This window comes from Protopterus annectens, chromosome 6.part0 (assembly GCF_019279795.1).
Source record: "Protopterus annectens isolate FY-2018-M chromosome 6.part0, PAN1.0, whole genome shotgun sequence".
In the NCBI taxonomy this organism is placed as follows: Eukaryota; Metazoa; Chordata; order Ceratodontiformes; family Protopteridae; genus Protopterus; species Protopterus annectens.
Window position 1 is genome coordinate 853,722,657 of NC_056737.1, and position 18,849 is coordinate 853,741,505.

General features: G+C 39.7%; 1 protein-coding gene across 1 annotated transcript in view; it reads right to left on the minus strand.

The window, feature by feature from the left end:
- LOC122803905 (serine/threonine-protein kinase MRCK beta-like) overlaps window positions 1-18,849 on the minus strand; it is a gene marked incomplete in the record, with an annotated part of 2,302,169 nt that overhangs the window by 1,365,741 nt on the left and 917,579 nt on the right. The window contains 1 exon segment of the mRNA XM_044073588.1: window positions 6,829-6,922. Coding sequence (XP_043929523.1) covers window positions 6,829-6,922 — 94 coding nt within the window.

Consider the following 18,849-nt stretch of genomic DNA (forward strand, 5'->3'; position numbering starts at 1 on the left):
GAATAGAATTCCAATTCATGTTAGGCAGAGCACCTCACTGACTCTCTTCAAGAAGAATCTTGATGAGTGGATGGGGGATCGTAGGTTTGTCCCGTGGATTACTTCCGTGTCACTATTAGACACAGGCACAGTAAACTAAACTTTAAAAAGGGCACAGTATACTCAAATCAAGGGATGGCGTAAGCCAAACACAATCGGGCTAGGCTTATAAATTCCCCAGGGCAGATAGCCTAATGGCTAGGCTTATAAATGCCCCAGGGCAGATAGCCTAATATGAACCTATGAACCTATGAAATATAGACTATACACCTTGGTCTATAAGGGAACAAGGGAACAGCATGGCTAGGCTTGTAAAGGCCCTAGGGCCAAACAACCTAGTAACCTCCTATGATCCTATGATAAGAAATACTTGGATATGCACCTGCACCTCTCTTGTGATAACCGTAAAGCTGCAGCTCTCTCAACCTCTTTGCTAGGCCTCTCTACACTCTCTATACAGCCTCTCTACTCATTAAATGGTTCTCATACTCCTCCTGGTACAACCACAACCTAGTCTATTACTCATAACACTTTAAAGACCCTCCTGCGTTTACTGTCAGCCTCACAAATTACAAATAATGTTCTGCCAAAAAGCTCTGTAACTGTGCATTATACAGAAACCATAAACTCTTTTTTTTCATTTTCTTGTCCTCAAATGTAACATTAAAACATTTTTATTCAACTGTGTACTATTTCCATATCAGATGTAAAAAGTCTTTATCAAACTGTGACCAACTTATATTGTCCAAAAATGTACATAAGCTTATTGTCTAAACAGTGCTAACTACTGTTTTACTGTTTACATGTTTTATTAAGGTGCTCTTCTCCCTAGGTCTCCTCTGAAACGGAGCTGCTTAAGTACTCAGTCAGACCATCCCGATAAACAAATGCAATAAATTAATTCCTTCAATCATTCATAATTATTATCCAAAATCACTACTTCCTTCTTGGCAAGTTTAACCATATACTTTTACATTAGATTTTTTTAGCGTAACTTTTTACTCAAAAATGATTTAGTACTTTATGTCTTTGAAATTAACAACCCGTTTAGATTTGTTACAATATTTAGACCACTGACAGTGTATCAAACCCTAGACAGCAAGACACAATGACAATAAAAATATTTAAGGGCTATTTGCCCAGCAGGATATTAAATTATCAATTTAGCCACCCATTCCTGGACTTTCACTGGTTTCAAAGACAAACTCTTGAAATTACTAAAGATACAAAAAAATGGGATATTACTAAACTTTGTATACAAAAATAAAAATAAAACACTATACTGTAAATGTAAGTCTGGCAAAATGAAAAGATGTGTAATACTCAAAACAGCAAGAAGAACTGATCAAAATGTAGAACAGTGCAGAACAGAGAAGGGAGACTCTTCCCTAAGTTATCCCAGAGTGAGACCTGTATTGGTTTAAATGATATGATTTACATGTACAGAGAACCTTCCTAAAGAAGATCTAGGAGTAGTAGGAAGGAGCACTGCATTGTGGGTATAGAAAGTACAGTTGTGTACCCTTAACATACATGTAGATGTTCGAGAGTATTCACTGTTGCAGTCATCACATTTGGGTTATCTGCCTGCAGGTAGCCCTCAGCCAGCCTGAATACCAGAGTCTTCGGATTTCTGAGTCGGATGCTGTCGCTTCTTCCATGACATCAGGTTGTCAGGGGTATAAAACATGCAGCCGATGCCATTACATCAGTTTTTCTTGCCACAGATGTCAGGTGCCCCCACAATAGGAAGCAATTATATGTTAAGGAACACTGCCAGCAAAAAGTAAATACACATGATATAATAAATGCCAAACAAGAAGGAAAGGTAAAAGTCAAGAGAAGTCAGGGGATTGGAGGGAGAGTAACCAGAACTGCAACAGTGAATATACTCTAACATCTACATTTATGGTAAGTGTACACAACTGTACTATGTTCCTCATGTTTCACTGTTGCAGTCATCACATTTGGGTTGATTCCCAACGCTAAGGAAGGGAGGAGGTAGTTAAAGAGCATTAGGGCCAGCTATTTAGCCCTGCAAGACTGCTGTGGCAAATCCAGCTCTGGATTTGGAAAAGATAGGCAGGTGGTAAAATGCTTGGTGAAGGTATGTACAGAGCTCCAGGTAGCAGCTTCCAGGATGTCCTTGGTAAGGACTCCTCTGAGAATAGCCGTAGAGATATATGCAGCCCTGGTGGAATGTGATCTTATCTCCTGTGGGGTAGGTTTTCCATGGTGCTTGCAGCAGAAATGAATGCAATGGTCTATGCATTTGGAAATGGTTTGCTTTGAAATGGCCTTCCCCTCTGCCCCTGTAGCAAAGCCAACTAGCAGCTAGTCAGATTTTCTGAGAGGCTTAGTCCTGTCCAAATAGAATCTAAGTTGTCTGTGCACGTCCACAGAGTGCAGTATCACCTTTGTTTTGTGGATTAGGGAAAAAAGTAGGCAAATGAATGGACTGGTTTAGGGCCACACTCAACACCACCTTGGGCATAAAAGAAGGATTAGTCCTGAGGGTAACCCTGTCCGTATGGAAGATAATGAAGGGTTCCCACTGCCATATGGCCCTGCAATTCCGATACTCTTCTTGCTGAAGTGATGGCTAGAAGTAAGGCTGTTTTCCAAGAAAGGAATTCTGGTTCCGTCCTGGGACCTCTCCTGTTTGGTGTCTACTTCTGTGAAGTACAGGATAACACAGAAGGCCTCTGGCTAAGTTCACAGATGACTGCAAACTAGAAGCCACAGTCAAGTCCCCAAATGATGTGGACATTCTACAGAAGGGCCTCACTGAGACAGATGCCTGGTGTCAGAGCCATGGCCTCAAGCTCAATGCCAAAAAGTGCAGTGTCATCCTCTTTGTTAAAAACGTTGTACCCATGAACTACCAACATAGGCAGCAATCTACTTAACACCGAATGCGTGATAAGAGACCTTGGGACCCAGGTGGACAGTAGTCTCTCCTCTGATAGTCACACTGCCACAGTAGTCAAGAAGTTCTTCTACGTGGCACACCTCATCATAAAAGGGTTCTCATCCAGGAAAAAAGAGGTCATTGTTCCCCTCTACTCATGACTCATTAGACCCTTTATAGAGTACAATGCCCCTTTTGGAATGCACCTCACAAGCCATCTGCAGCAGCTGGAAAGGCCACAGAAGTACCTCACAAAGAGGATTACTGACCTCAAGCAAATGCCCTGCACTGACCACCTCAAAAAACTCCAGCTTTACTCTATAGCATATCGCCTACTCCGTGGTGATCTCTGCCTAACATATAAAGCTATGTCAAACCCAGAGCTGTTGGACATGCTACACCTAAAGAAATCCCAATCCCTCCGAGCTACACGCTCTAGGGACCTAAACCTTTTCACCACAATAAACAGGGCACAGTGGAGGGATAGATTCCTGTCACAGAGACTTCCTATACTCTGGAACAAGCTATCCATCTATGTCAAGCAAAGTTCTTCATTAGCACTCTTCAAGAAAAAACTTGATGAGTGGATGGGAAATAGGAAATACACCCCGGGGATCACTTCTGTGTCTCTGCTGGATAGTGGTACAGGAAAATAACTTTCTTGGGTGGCGTAAGCTATGGAACCTTGCTGACTAGGCTTACATAGGCCCTTGGGCCGATAGCCTAGTACCTACCTATGAACTCTGCTGTTGCAGCTGGCTCAAAGGGGGGTGAGCTTTTCCAATACAAAGTTAAGGTCCCAGGCTGGAGTGGGAGCTCTCCTGGGCGGGGGTCTTAAATTTTTGGCCCCTCTAAGGAATTGTTTTAGCAAGGGGTGAGAGAAGAGGGGTGGCTCAGTATTATAATGTGCTGAAATGGCAGAGGCATGAATCTTAATTGACGAGAAGGATAAGCCCTTGTGGAGCATCTCTGTTAAGTACTCTAGAATATGAGGTAAGCTGGGCACCGTTGTGGCCATCCCCTGAGGATGGCTCCAGGAGCGGTATCTTTTCCACTTTACAGCATAGGATTTTCTGGTACTAGGCTTCCTTGCCTCCAGAATGACATCCCGCACTAGCTTACTGACGGATGCTAGAGGAGAGCTCATGGAATTATCCAGGCTGCAAGGTTCAGGGTTTGAAGCTGTGGTTGCAGAATCTGGGAAGCAGGGAAGGGGTCTGAGGTAGGTGCCATGGTTGTAGCAGTGTCAGACTGCGCAAGAGGGGGTATACCAGTGCTGGCGTGGCCAGTCTGGTGCAATCAGTATTGTTCTTGGCTTGTCCTGTTTGATTTTCAGTAGAACTTTCGAGAGGAGAGGCAGAGGGGGAAAGGCATAAACCAAGAGGCTTTCCCAGGTATAGGACAGGGTATCCACTTTCCAAGTTTGACTGTGGGGAATTCTGGTGAAGAATTTGTTCAATTGGTAGTTCTGAGGGGAGGCAAACAGGTCTACCTCTGGGGTCCCCCATTTGTTCCTCAAGAGGTTGATTATTTTGGGTTCTAGTTTCCATTCGTGTGGGTCCATGACATGAGATTTCTGCTTAGGTCATCTGCCAGTGAATTTAGTTTACCTGGCAGGAATTGAGCTTGTAGGTGCACTTGGTAGCTCAAGGCTGTGCTCCACAGAGCCATGGCTAGTCTGCAGAGAGGGTAGGAGTGGGTTCCCCCCTGCTTGTTTATGTACCACGTAACTGTGGTGTTGTCTGTCCTTACCAATAGTTGTCCTGGGAGAATAAGGTCTTTGAAGGCTGTCAGAGCATTCTGTACAGCTAACATTTCTTTTTGGTTGATATGCAGGTGTATCTGTCTTTGGTTCCATTTGCCCTGAATGCACTGCCCTTCCATGTGAGCCTCCCATACATAGTCTGATGTGCCTGTTGTTGGGGTTTGGGCAGCAGGGGGTAGAGTGAAAGGGAGTCCCTTGTTGTGGTAGGAATCATTGTTTCCAGGTCCTGAGAATGTTGACACCATAAACTTTTTGATACCATTGGAGTTTCCTCATATGCAGTCTTGCATATGGAATTAGCACAACGCAAGAGGCCATGAACCCCAGGACCTGCAGTATTTTCCATGCAGATAGCTGGGTTTTTGTGGCCAATGGTTTGAAGTAGGTTGTCAAATAAACTTGTTTCTCCGGAGTGAGGAATGCCATCTGGGAAGTTGTGTTCAAGCTTGCTCCCAGGAATGCAATCTGTTGGCAGGGTATTAGGTGAGATTTCTTTTCATTGATGGTGTACCCCAGTGAGGATAGAAGTTTCTTTACAAATGCCAGGTGCTGTAACAGCAACTCCTGGCTTTCTGCCTGAATTAGACAATCGTACAGATATGGGTAAATTTGAATATTTCTCTGCCTGCAAAATGCAATGGCTAGAGCTGGACACTTTGTAAACACCCTGCGCGCAGATAAGCCAAAGGAAAGTGCAGAGAACTAAAAGTGCACGGAGCCCACCCTGAAACGTAGGTACTGTCTGCAGGATTCTCTTATTGGGATGTGCAGGTAAACTTCCTTTAAGTCTAGGGTTGCCAGCCAGGCATCCTTGGCTAGCATAGGAAGAAGCTGTTGAAGAGTCAGCATTTTGAATTTTGGAACCACCAGAAAGGTGTTGAGAATAGAGAGGTCCAGGATAGGACGCCAGGAGTTTTCTTTTCTGGGTACCAAAAACAGTCCTGAATAAAAACCTTGTCCCCTTAGTTCTGCTGGGACAGGTTGAATAACCCTGATACTGAGAAGGGAGAGAACCTGCTGTTGGGCCTCCGCCCATTGATTTGGGGGGAGGTCTGGACAACCATTTGGGGTTGGTAGTGTGTGGAAGTGGAATCTGTATCCTTGGGAAACTATGTTTAGGAAAGTCTTACTCCTGCCTCAACACAGGCCTGTAGCTATCCCTCCTGTTCTGGCTACTGTAGGTGATGTTTTCTTGGAATCTAGCCTTACCCCAGATCCATATGTCTTTACCTCCAGCTCCCAGAAAACCTGAGGGTACTACAGAGTTTCACCAAATGACTTCTGAGGACAAGTTCCTCTTTGAGAATCCTACAACAGTGAAACACGAAGAACATCAGTGATGGCAGTCTGGAACAGTTTTAGATGCAGCACATCACTGATGAAAAGGACCATCAGTTTAACTAGTTCCTGTAGGTGGACCAACTTCAGTATCAGATCTCACCTTACTCACATTGTCCATAATAAACAATCCTCACATTACAATTTTTCTTGACTACAGTCACTTGCATTGGATTTGAACTACTCTTCTACAGAGGAAAGCTTCACTTGCTGCTGAGTGGTCTACTACAACCTGGAAATGCATCCACCATTCATTTGTCATAAAGTTACAGACTTTTATTCTTAGTCTAACTTTCATAAACAATTCATTACTTCAATGCATCAATTCGTTATAAACTTTGAATTCTCTTGTCAAGACAGCTATCAAACTGTGGCAGTTCAAAGCTTTATACAAGTTCAGTCTTCCAGTTTACTTACAGGATTACAAAGCTGATAAGCTTTATAGTGGTGTCTTTCTACTTGGTAAACAGTTTGTGTTGCTAGCTCTTGCTTTTTATCGGGCATTATGCAGTAGTACTGCCTACCATTTGCTGTGTGTGTGCGCACAACCACACATGCATGTGCACATTTAACATAATGAGCATGCTCCAACATTCTTGAAATAGTATAGCAGCCCAGATAAAATGTTCACTTGTGATATTCTAAATAATTCCACTTTCCTTAGTACTCATGAAGTTGCCCATTACCTAGATTTTGAATTAAAGTATTTAAAAAAATAATCTTCTTCATAATAAATTAAAGGAATGCCTTTTTTATAATTCTGTGAATTACTTACAGTGCCATCAGCATTCATCTTTAAGCAGGACCCAAAATCCGCTAAACGTATGTGGCCATTCATATCCAAAAGAACATTATCAGGCTTGATATCCCTGCAGTGAAAAGAGACAATTATTCACTTTCCAACTCACTTACTATATTATGCTGCACTTAGTCTCATTCAAACCAATGCACAAATATTAGTGAATGTAAAAAAAAAAAAAAAAAAAATCAAAAATGTCTTAACACACAAAAACAAACACGCATGGGAAAATTTAAAAGACAAAGACTCCAGTACTAGCCATTAAACACAAAACTCACTACGAGACACCACTGGAAGAGTTGTACTTGTGAAAAATGAAAACCGTGATACAGATGCCACACTCACATTCTTGAAGTTTTAAGGGAGTGCAGTTCTTGGATTTTTTCAAACACTGTGAGCTTTTTCTTTTTTGTAGTTTATATTTTGAACATTCTGTAATAGCAATCTTTTACTCAGTTCCCCCAAGAAAACAAGTACATAAAATACTGTTTAAAATAATACTGCATTTTTTGCTTTGCAAACTATAAATGCTACTGTATTTATGAACTGAAATGGAATAAAACTAGATTTTTGACAGCAGTTTGTACATGTCCACTTTAGTCAAGTCCAAGACTAGCTTTCCAAGAGTAACTCAGTTAAGTCCTATTCATTAAATCAAATTTCTGCAAATACTGCTTCTGAAAGCAATGCCATTTTGTCAAATGTTGCACATGAAAACTTTGTCACTTAGTAGCTGCAGCAGTGCTTCTACAAGACAATAACTTAAGGGCTGAATTTGCAGTTTTGGCTTAAACACTGTTTTTGGTTACCACTGTGGTTAAGTTTAGGGTCAGGGTTTGTGTGCGTGTGCCTGCGTGTGAGCCCAAGCATATGTGAAAGAGAAGGGATTTGCTTGTCATAAGAAAGGGTAAACTCACTACAGCAGCAAAATGAGGAGCTATCATTGGAACAGCAAGTCATAAAATACACTAAGGTAAAAGTAACCTCACCATAACAGTACATGTCCTCACTATAAAGTTTTGAATATTTTTCCCTCTTCTGAAATTTTTCCTTCAGCCAAACTGTCACATTACCAAGAGAATTAAAATATTCCCAATAATACCTCACCAGTTGCATCATTTCAATACTCAAACAACTGTATGTAGTTACAAAATACAAAGTATCAAATTGTTCTCTCGTTCTATTTTTAAGAGAAATAGTAGATTCCTTATGGACACTACCCCTTGTTCTTCTGTAATTACTTTCAAAAAATTTTTTTCAACTTTTATCAATTAGCTCATTACTATAACCCCATCGCCCAAACATCTCAATAGTTTTATTTAATTCTTTTCTAAAAACATGATCATTATTACACAGCCTAGAAATCCTAAGGATTTCAATAAAAGGCAATGCCTCCAATGTATGGGGGGGGGGGGACAACTCTGTCCATGTACATACTGTGTCCCTTCATCAAACTTTCTATTAACTGATGTATCCAAATTTTTACCATCCACAATATTCAATGTAGCATCCAAAAAGGATATGCAAGTCCCTATTTTAAGGCCATCAAATTCTAAATAAAATCTATTCCTATGTAACTCAGAAATAAAATTCTCAACAAGAGCCTGGCCCCCTTGCACCAAAAATATCAGGTCATCAATAAACCTATAATATCTAATGACATGCCTACGAAAAAAATATTTATATATAGATATTCAGTCTCAAAGAGGCCCATAGCCAAACTGGCATACATGGGGGCAAAAGCTGCCGCCATGGCAGTCCCTTGTTTTTGTTTAAATAGATTATTAAACTCAAAAAAAATTATGAGTTAAGCAAAAATGTATAAGTTCTACTATATATTCGGTAACTGGGCTATTACCTAGAAAGAATTTAAGAGCCTCAATCCCAAATTCATGCCTGATATTTGTACAGAGGCTCTTTACATCCAGTGTTACTCCATTCAACATTCTTTATTTTATCTAAAGAATCTAAAATGTCACAGATTTAGGAGGGTAAAGTTTTCACTGTAGGTAACAAGTAACTATGTAGAAAGAGACCTAATGTTATGTAAAAAATAATTACAACCTGAAACAATAGGTCTCCCCGGGGGTTGTGTAAGACTTATGTATTTTAGGAAGGCAGTAGAATAAGGCCATCCTACAGCCTTCAACATTGAATTTCTTATTAATATATTTTTCAGAAAAATAACCCAATCTTTGGCCTTTCTTAAGTAATTCCACAGTCAGACAAAGCATTATTATAGATAGATGTATCAGTCTTCTCATAAATACTGCTATCACACAAATGTTCCTCACACACAGCCAAGCATTGTGAATAGTGCATTACAACAAGCTTATTACCTTTATCTGAAGGTTTAAATACAATATCCCACATTTTACTCAATACTTGAAGAGCTTTCCACTCATCCAGGGATAAATTGTATTTAATACCAGATTTACTTTTTATAAACTCATTGTAAGAATCTTCAATAGCAAAATTCAATAGATATGAAAAATGTACATCATCTTCATTCAAGACAGGTGACATAAAACAGCTTTTATATGTAACATATTCAGTATCCAACCTGCAGTATGCATTACAGACAATATCTGATTTACAATTATAAAAACTTTCAAATGAGGTATCAAGACTATCCTTGGACATAGATATATCAATAACACCCCTAGTATTTTAAAAATAATTCTTTAGATGAAGTTTTTTATTAAATTTAAAGACATCGCATTTAATATCATGCATACGCGGTAAAACAGTTGGTATAAACTTCAGTCCAAGGTTTAAAACTGAATATTCTAAATCAGAAAATGCATGTCCAGATAAATTAACCACATAATTATTAGAAGGGAGGGAAGAGGGAAACAGTCACCATTTACCTCTTTTAAAACCCCCTTGTTGGTACTGGTCTCTCTGTACTTGTCCCTGTGTTTCATGCTGGCATTTTCTCCCCTGTTTACCACCTCTGTAGTTCGAAGAGTCATATCGAAAAGTCTGTTGAAATCGTTCAGGATGTGCTGCCGGAAGGGCAGGAAACTGAGAATTATGCCCCACATCTTCTTCAAATGAAGTATCCTGGCCCTCTGAAGCAGAAAACGAAGAATTGTAGTCACGAACATCTCCACCCTCTTTTTGAAATCTTACGTGATTACGTGACCTTTTTCTATTAGCTCTGGAAATAAAGGCTTTACCATTCTCATAATCACACAAGTCCCGGAGCAGTTTCCCTTTTTTTCTTTCTACCAGTTCTGTCTCGCATTCCTTCAATCTAATATTGATGTCAAGCAAATAATTATCAAGTACATGAGCAGAAACTCCAGCTGATAGATTCTCACATAGCTTCTTAATTTCTGCTCCCAGTTCTTTTTGTCTAACCCTGTCCCGTTCAACTAAAATGTTCACCCATTCAGATTCACATTTATGTGCAGCTGCCACCCAATGTTTATGGAATGCAATGTCAGTCTCTTTCTCTAAGTTAAACAGGAGGGTAGGGTCTTTGTAAACTCTTAACCCACGGGGTGTAATGTCCAAATCAACATACTTCTGCAAGCCCGACAGATTAAAAAACGTTGCAGTCTCCTTCCACATACATTTTTCTAATTCAAACAGAGACTTACTTTCTGCATTAAGAGATGATGGATGTTTCCGACCCACACTGTTAAACGGATTGAAACAGCGTTTATTTATTTCTTCTTCCCATCGCTCCCATGCTGTATGCACTGTAGGTATATTACCAGCCACATTTCTATGGTGTAGACCACAGTCTACGTGGTCTGTAGAGTTGGCTAGAAAATTATCCAAGGACATTTGAGTACCATCCACGGTATCACGAAATATGTGTGGTAAATGAAGTTATGGATCACTGGTCATGTCTGTTAGAGAGAATGTTGACCCTATCTAGAATTGCCTTACTGTGGTGGGTATAACAAAAAGTAACTGCATGAGACAACCATTTGGAAATAAGTCAGTTTTCACACAGGTTGTCCTTTTTTTTCTAACCTTCATAAGGAATGAATAACTGATCAGAGTTTACGTAAGTTTTTACTTCTGCCTGTGGACATTCAGAATATGGAAAATTCTTTCCCCTCCAGACTATATGGAAATCAGAAGGACTGTCTGGTAGTCCGGAGAACATTGTACAAACTCTGGTATTCTGCTCAGAAAAAACAAACAGAATACTAGTATTTGTTAAAATTCAGACTCAACATTTTTTTTTTTTTTTAAAAGAAAAGCATTGTTAATGCAATGCGATCATGGAAAAATAAGCCATACGGCCTCCCCTGGAATGTCACAAAATGGGCATGAGTATGGACAGAAAGGGGAGGGAATGGTTGGAGTTAGGGGTGGTGTCAGAGTGTGTGGCCTCTGTCTAGTTTCAGAGAGAGAAAAAGGTGGCAACCCTACGTTACGGAAAGAAGACAGGGAGATTGACAGCTTGGCTCTGAGCAAAACTGGACATCATTTTAGGCATAAAGGAAGGATTCATTTTCAAGGAAACCCCATCTTTGTGGAAAATGAGATCAGGCTGATCCAGAACAACAGCTTGGCACTCACACACACTTCCTGCAGAAGTGATAGCAATCAGCAAAATTGGTTTCAAAGTTAAGAACCACAAATCAGCCCGATAAGCTGGTTCAAATAGAGCAAGGGTTAATTTTTCTAAAAGAGTAAGATAAGAGCAAAAGGAGGTGACGCCTTTTTTCTACAATGCTTGGTGTGTAACACTCCTTTCAAAGACATTTTAACATGGGAGTGCATTGAAAGGGGGGGGGATCCATGGGCAGACATGCTGAAACAGCCAACAAATGAATCTTAACAGAAAAGTTCAGAAAGGACATAGAATAATAACTCATTTCAGAAAGGACATAGAATAATAAATCAAACAACTAATGAAGGAACCAAAGAAATACTACCCTTAAAAGGTACTAGTTCTTGTCCTGGCATCAACTAGGAAAATCCTTTCCATTTACTAATGTAACATTTCCTAGTAGCAGATTATGTTTTTTGAGAAAACTGGATTAACTCTTTGCATTATCTATTTTTGCACTGGAACTACTACTGTACTTCTTGTGAACTTTTGTATACATTTTTTTTTATTGTGGAGGTCTTCTCCCCAGGCCTCCATTGATAAAGGGCTCACTTGGCCCAATGGACTCTCCTGGTCAACAAAGTGCAAATAAATAAAAATAAATACATTTCTTGCCTCCTTTAATACCTAATGCACATCCTCAAAAAGTAAGTGCCTAAAAGGTATTAAAACTTTATCATCCAGGAAGTTATCTGGAAATTATTTCAAGTTGTGGTGCGTCAAACACCCTCTTATCTTGTGCGAGTAGGTCAGGTCTGTAAGGAAGATTGTGGTGATTGTCCTTGGGCATTTCCAAAAGAAGGGAGAACCACTGTTGTATGGACCAGAATGGAATTGCTGCAATGATCTTTGAAAAGCCCTTCTGAATTTTCAGAACACCCCTAAATATCAGTGGAAAGGGAGGAAAAGCATTACAGTAACATTCCTGTCTAAGGAAAGTAAAATGTTTTCCAAGCCTTTGTGGTGGAGCACAAATTTGCAAGTTGGTTATTGCGAATGAAGGGAAGAACATCTATCTGAAGTGTTCACCACAGCTTGATCAATTCCTGGAATACTCCAGAATTCAGTTTCCATGCATGATGGTCTGCCCTTGTCATATACAGCTTGTCTGCCACAAAATTTATTTTCTGATGGGATGCAATATGCCTGAAGAATGATACTGTGCTGACTAGCCATGGAAGTCTTGGCTATATTTTTCAGCACACACAGATTAAAAGACCCAGTTTTCCCATTTACTAATGTACATTATTGTGGTTTTGTCTGTAACGTGTTGCAATGGTGCTGGGACACACAGAAAATACACAGGTGTCAGCATTTGTTACTGACTACATCTCTTTTATGTTTGTGTGTTTTGGTCTCTTTTTTTGTTCCAAAGACCCTGCATTTTTACTCCCATAGACACTACTCCCCAAGCAAAGTCTGAAGGAGTCTGTTGTTACACTCTGCTGGAGAAGAAAGGGAAATTGGCAGATCTGAATTCAGATAACACTGGACTTTACACAAAAGCTGTTCCCTTTTTAAAAATGCCACCACAGCAGGAATCTGTTAGGTCAGAAGATGTTATTTGGACCACACAGATTTTAGTACCACTGATTTTTTCACACATGGAGTCTGGCAAAAGGGGATCATGAGAATCATGGATACCACAAATCTTAGTAGCCTCAGAAAACCCCTTACTGAAGCCTTGGTTTGAATAGAAAAAGTCAAGAATAGCTGTAGACAGAGATATAATTTCTCCTGTGGAAGAAAAACATTTTTGAACTGAGGTATACGAGACACTTTGGCAAAACAATCCTGTAAGGAGTCAAGCAAGACGTCTGGATGTTCTCCTGAGACCACAGTCTATGAAGGAATTCTCTTGCCTAAATAAGAGATTCTTGACACTGTGTAAAAGACTCTCCAACAAGCAAGTCATCTAAACATGTAAAATGTAAACACCTTGCAATCTTTCTTTGGTACTAGAAAGATTTTTGAATAAAAACATTCCCATTTCTGAAAAGAAGGGACACCTTCTACCCCCCCCCCCCCGAGTTAGCAGATTTTCAATGACAGGAAGGAAGAAAGTGCTGACCTGGCAGATGAGGAGGACTCCCCAAAAAGGAAGGAGCACTCTCAGAACCCATTTCTCTTAGATTGCTACCAAAAAGATAAATGAAGAAGCAGATTTTGAGGGAGACTTAGAGGCTTACCAGGGCATGAGGGAGGGGAAACACTGTGCAGATAATCATTCAGACTTGTCAGACTGTTCCTGTTTCTAGGGGGCTTCTCCTTTATTTTTGGAACCCCCTTTCCATTGTTTTTTTTTTTTTTTTTTTTTTTAAGTTTGCTTACTAGCAGCTTGCTGTGACTGTCCTTGTTTTCTTTTGCTTTTTGTAGAATGTTGCAGAGGTATCTGTAAATTCCTTGGCAATTTTGGAAAAAAGAAGACTGAAAAATCTGAGAAACTCTCCATATCAGCTTCCTTCTCTCATCACACCTTTAAAAGACCTCTGCAGCAGATGATCCAGATACGAGAGAGAATTCAAAATTTCAGCTTTTACATCCTCAGGAATGTTTGTGCATGCAACCAAACAAAACTTTTCATAACAGTTCCAGTAGAAGCAGGTCTGGAAGTGTCATTAACTGGATCATAAGCAGACTTCAAAGAGTGTTTAGTCACTTCAGACACAGAAGCAATAAGACTATACAAAGGTGATTTTTCCCCACAGGCAAGGAAAAATAAGCTATAATGTTTCACATATTCTCAAGAGGCAAGCATAAACTTTAACATGCAAGTTTGACAATTAAGATTTCTAAAAAAAGCCATGCAGAAGAATACACTTTTCCCCAAATCTTTCAGAGACTTTTTCATCCTCGTCAGAGAGGGAGGGATTACCATTTACCAGACATTTAGCAACAGCAAAATTTACTAAGGAAATCATAAAAACTGATAAGACTGAGGAAGTTTATTCAATCTATCTGTGTCCTTAGCGGCAACAGACTGGCTATCATGTAAGTTAAACACTGTAATAAATACCTCTTCCAATGACAGAAGAAAAGGAGAAACTGGAGTAGATTCAGGAAACTCCAGTTGTAAAAAATCATGATATTTCTTTAATGACAGCAAATATCATTATATTCCTCTTGAAACAACTGACTCATTCTGGATATGGTTTCAGGAAAAAAATGCTTCCAACAGACTAGAGACAATCTTGTTGGACAAAGTTGTCCTCTTACAGTCATTTTCTTGTGCAAAGTCCAGGAAATCCTCAAGCAGTGAAGAATTATTTTTCTCCTACCATTAATAACATGACTGGTAGGTCTGAACTAAGTCTTGAGCTAAGCCCAATAAATCATTCCTATCCAAAGTAACTGAGACAGGTGAACATAAATAACTTAACGTTTTGCTTCTGTCTGACAGGAATTTCTAAAGAAGCAGACCTACGTTTGACAAGCAAAACCTCCTTAGGGACAGGCATCCCAGTTTGGCTAAAGAAAGTGTTATGCCCTCCTCCTTCCTCCATGACCAACCCTGCCAGGTAGGAAGACTACAGTGACTAAAGAGGGTACGTCTAATCCCCAGTCCAGAGTGGCTGTACGGACTACACCCCAGAGAGCCAAGGAAAAAAATGAATGATCTGAGGAACCAGAAATGGCCATGAGTCACCCATCTGCATTGGAGACAATTTGGTAGTCTCCTGAAGGGAGAAAGGCTACTTGGAAATTATTCTCTTTTTGTGTCTGGAAGAAGGAAAAAACAAAGAACCTGAATGTTGCTTCACAGTAAAGCCAAAAAAGATGCCTGAATCCCGGGGAAGCTTGGCAGCAGTAGTTGGTGAAACAAGTAAATACTAAATGAATAAATACTATATGCTGTGGTGTTCTTGTTAAATACTAAACTAAAAATTTCTGGCAAAAAGAACAGTGAAAGGCACTTCAATTATCTCAGCAACCAAAGTCAATTAATACATTTTAGATATGAAAAACATGTTTTAACAATTTTCCTCCTCAAATGTAAAAAAATAATTCACACAATAAAAGAAAGTCACATGACAGTCTGTAAAAACATGTTTTCCTAGCTTAAAAATAATAGCTTTACAAATAAGGCTAATTTTCCATCACAAAATAGCATGTGGCAGGAAATGGAGAACTGCTAGCCCACCGCCAATCATTGGAAGACCACAACAAGAGCATTCTCTGGAGACAGAAAAGTTCAGAAGGGTTTGGCACCCAAATTGCTCTTTTTCTTCAGCTCTGCTCATGCTGCTAATGGTTTGAGCATGTGGAAGGTGCCTTTAAGCTATGTAAGGCCAGCTGTTATATACTTAACAGAATACAACCCATGCAGCTAAGGCTACTGCAGGAGGATCAAATGATGACCATTATCACAATTATTGCTCAGCAAAGTAGTATATGCTCAAAGTCATGTCTTCCACAGCTCTCTGATCCCCTGGACAGGTCAATGGAAGTCTTATGCCATGATTAGTAGTGATCCCTTTGTGTGAGTGGACCAAATGTAAGCAAAACTGACTTGCAAACAGTAAAGACAGTGCAGCTTGTCCACAGAAATCATGAGGCATGAGTTTGAACAGCAAGTGCCTTACACTCTTCTAGGACTGTTGTATTATCTGTATCATGCACACTCTCAAGCTGCATTACTGAACTTATAAATGGGCACTTACATGTTTTTTCCAGTTTTGATTTTATATTTAGTATTTTATGTGTGAGAATTACATGTTTTGTAGTGTATTTTAAAGTAAAATAGCTCATCTGTCCATTTTAACTAACAACTGTGAAGGATTATAACCTTTTAACTATGTGGACTTTTAAGTCTGAAATGTTCAGGGTAGTCATTTAAAGGACTCCGTGTGCTATACAGTTTATAAACAGGTGCTCACTCTACACAACACCTGAACTGAGTTCAAGCAGCTGAATGAATCCAGATGAAGCGGCATAAGTACTAGTAACAAAGTGCTCCAGAGACGAAAAAACACTCAGAAGACCACTTGGGAAGTGCAATTTCTTTGGTGGAGAACAAACCCACTTCCTATACTTAAGGGGGGGGCAGGTCTGCTTGCTGGCAATGTCCGTTGCAAGTGAGGGACAATCAGCACAGAAAGCCCATCTCACACATCTCTCTGATTTCACAAAACTGGTCATCACCAGGAGAAATACAGGACTAAAGAGAAAAAGACCTAGAAATAACTAACAACTGTTAAAATGATGGTCCATCCCAGTCAAGCTTTGTCCCAGTGATGGGAATGAGCAGCCAGAACAGAGATGATGGTTGACAAGGAGCTGAGGCAAAGTGTGTTTAAAAAAATATTCAAAACAGTAATAATTTTTGTGGCAACTCCAAGAGATGAAAAAAAATATCTAAGTAGTAGTTCTTCCCATCCCCATAATTTTTAAGTTGATTGAGCTGATGGTATAGTTGTTAACTTGATGTAATTGGGTTTCTTCGGTAATTTTTATGTGCGTTTTATTTCTATTTTAATATACATTTATTTACATACAGTGAAATCACCTTTGTATACTTTTACCTTCAGATTTACCTCTTAGGTCAAACAATGGCTGGCAGAGTCTTTGTACTGCACGAGTGTGTAAATAATGTAACTCCTAAATTCAGTGGCGGCTGGTGAGTTCATATCGAAGGGGGGCTGCAGGAGAGAGCTGGATGGGTGGGGCCAATGTGACGGGGCGGAGCCAATGTGATGGGGTGGGGCCAGTGTGAAGGGGTGTGGTCAACTAGAAAGGGGAGGAGCTATGCTCAAAACTACAAAACCTGGAACTTTAAACACGCTGCCCTGGGTGCCAAACCATTATTATGCGAGTCCAATCAAGACAATGTGAAGTGTAGAAGAATATTTCAATGCATTAGCTACATGACAGCTTACTTAATATCTAGATGGAAACAAAAAGGCTGTGAGGCATAAAAAAATAAGTTACTTTTTAAATACATTACTGGAATGCCAGTCAAAATCAAGTACAAGAAAAACAAGCAGCACTCAACTCAAACCACTTCTCCTTGCACTGCAGTTCTAATTATAATTTACATTCAGCTTTATTAAAGTACCAGGTAACATGCTGAAAGTAGCAATCTCTGTGATACCCCACTTGTAAAAATGTTTCTTATCCTAAAAAGACCTGCTGCCTGACAACTATCTACTTGTTTCATGGGGTAAACATGATCAAAGTAAAAAATGAAAAGCAAACAAGAAACAAGCTCAAGCTACATTGCTTAAATGATTACTGTACAGGTAATGGACCACACACTATAGACTGGCATTCTGTTTGGTTTACAGGTAAAGCTTGCAAAGATGACTGCAAGTCTCCAACAAATGTAATGAGCTTCTTAAAATAATAATGTAATGTTCTGTCTTTCGGCTTTTCCCAGTTAGGGGTCGCCACAGCGGAACCCCGGTCCGCCAATGTAGATTTTTACGTGCAGAGTTGCCAGCTCTGACGCACAACCTTCAGTGAAGGTAAGCCCATTCACACATGTCTCTACACAGAAGACGCTCTAGCTGAGAATCGAATGGGACAACGTCTTACTGTGAGGCGACAGCGCTACCACAGCACCACCACCGCAGTACAAAATAATAATGTAATCCTGTCCTTTATTAAAAATACTGTCATATGCATTTCAATACCCAAGGCATATACATTATCTAGTTATGCAAGTATTCTCTGCATGGCAACAGAAAGGCTTTCACTGTTGGTAATTCTTTAACAGTATGCTTATTAAAGCTTACTTACATCTTACAATCTCAGACAAGCTTACCTGATGGTCATTAAAGCATTGCTACTTAAACACAGAGCAACAGGCACTTTGAGTAATAATAAGCAAAAATAAACAGTATAAAAATATGACAAACCAGAACATTCTGCAAAATCAAGGACAGAATAAAAGTAGTACTTGTGTCTACCTTGGATGGGGGGATACTCTGCACATTTGCACTGCATAACTGCTCCTTGCCTTGCTTGGACACATCCAGAGTCACTACATGGGGGAGTGGGGTGCAACAAGTACGTCACAATTTGAAATCTATCTGGCTGACTGTGATGGCCCTGACACATTTGTCATACCTCTCAACCTCAGAGCAAGAAATCTGGACAAAGCCATACATAGAAGTGGGACAAGGCCCAAAAATAAGAACAATTTCAAATACTGCTCTTATAAACTTAGAAAGGTAACAGAGTAGTAGGTCTTGCATTAGTATGAATTTCTGAAGGGTACAAAATCTGAAACACAAATGTCTGTCATTATTTTCTAACTTCAGTCTTTAATGATTTGCTACTAATTTGCCAAAAAAAAACACAATTTTATGAAAAATGGACCAAAAATGTGAAGCAAAAATATAAAATAGCCACACAATACAGCTGGGAACCTATCAAAGGGGGGACACTTTTTTAATATTAGTACTGCTAACATGAGC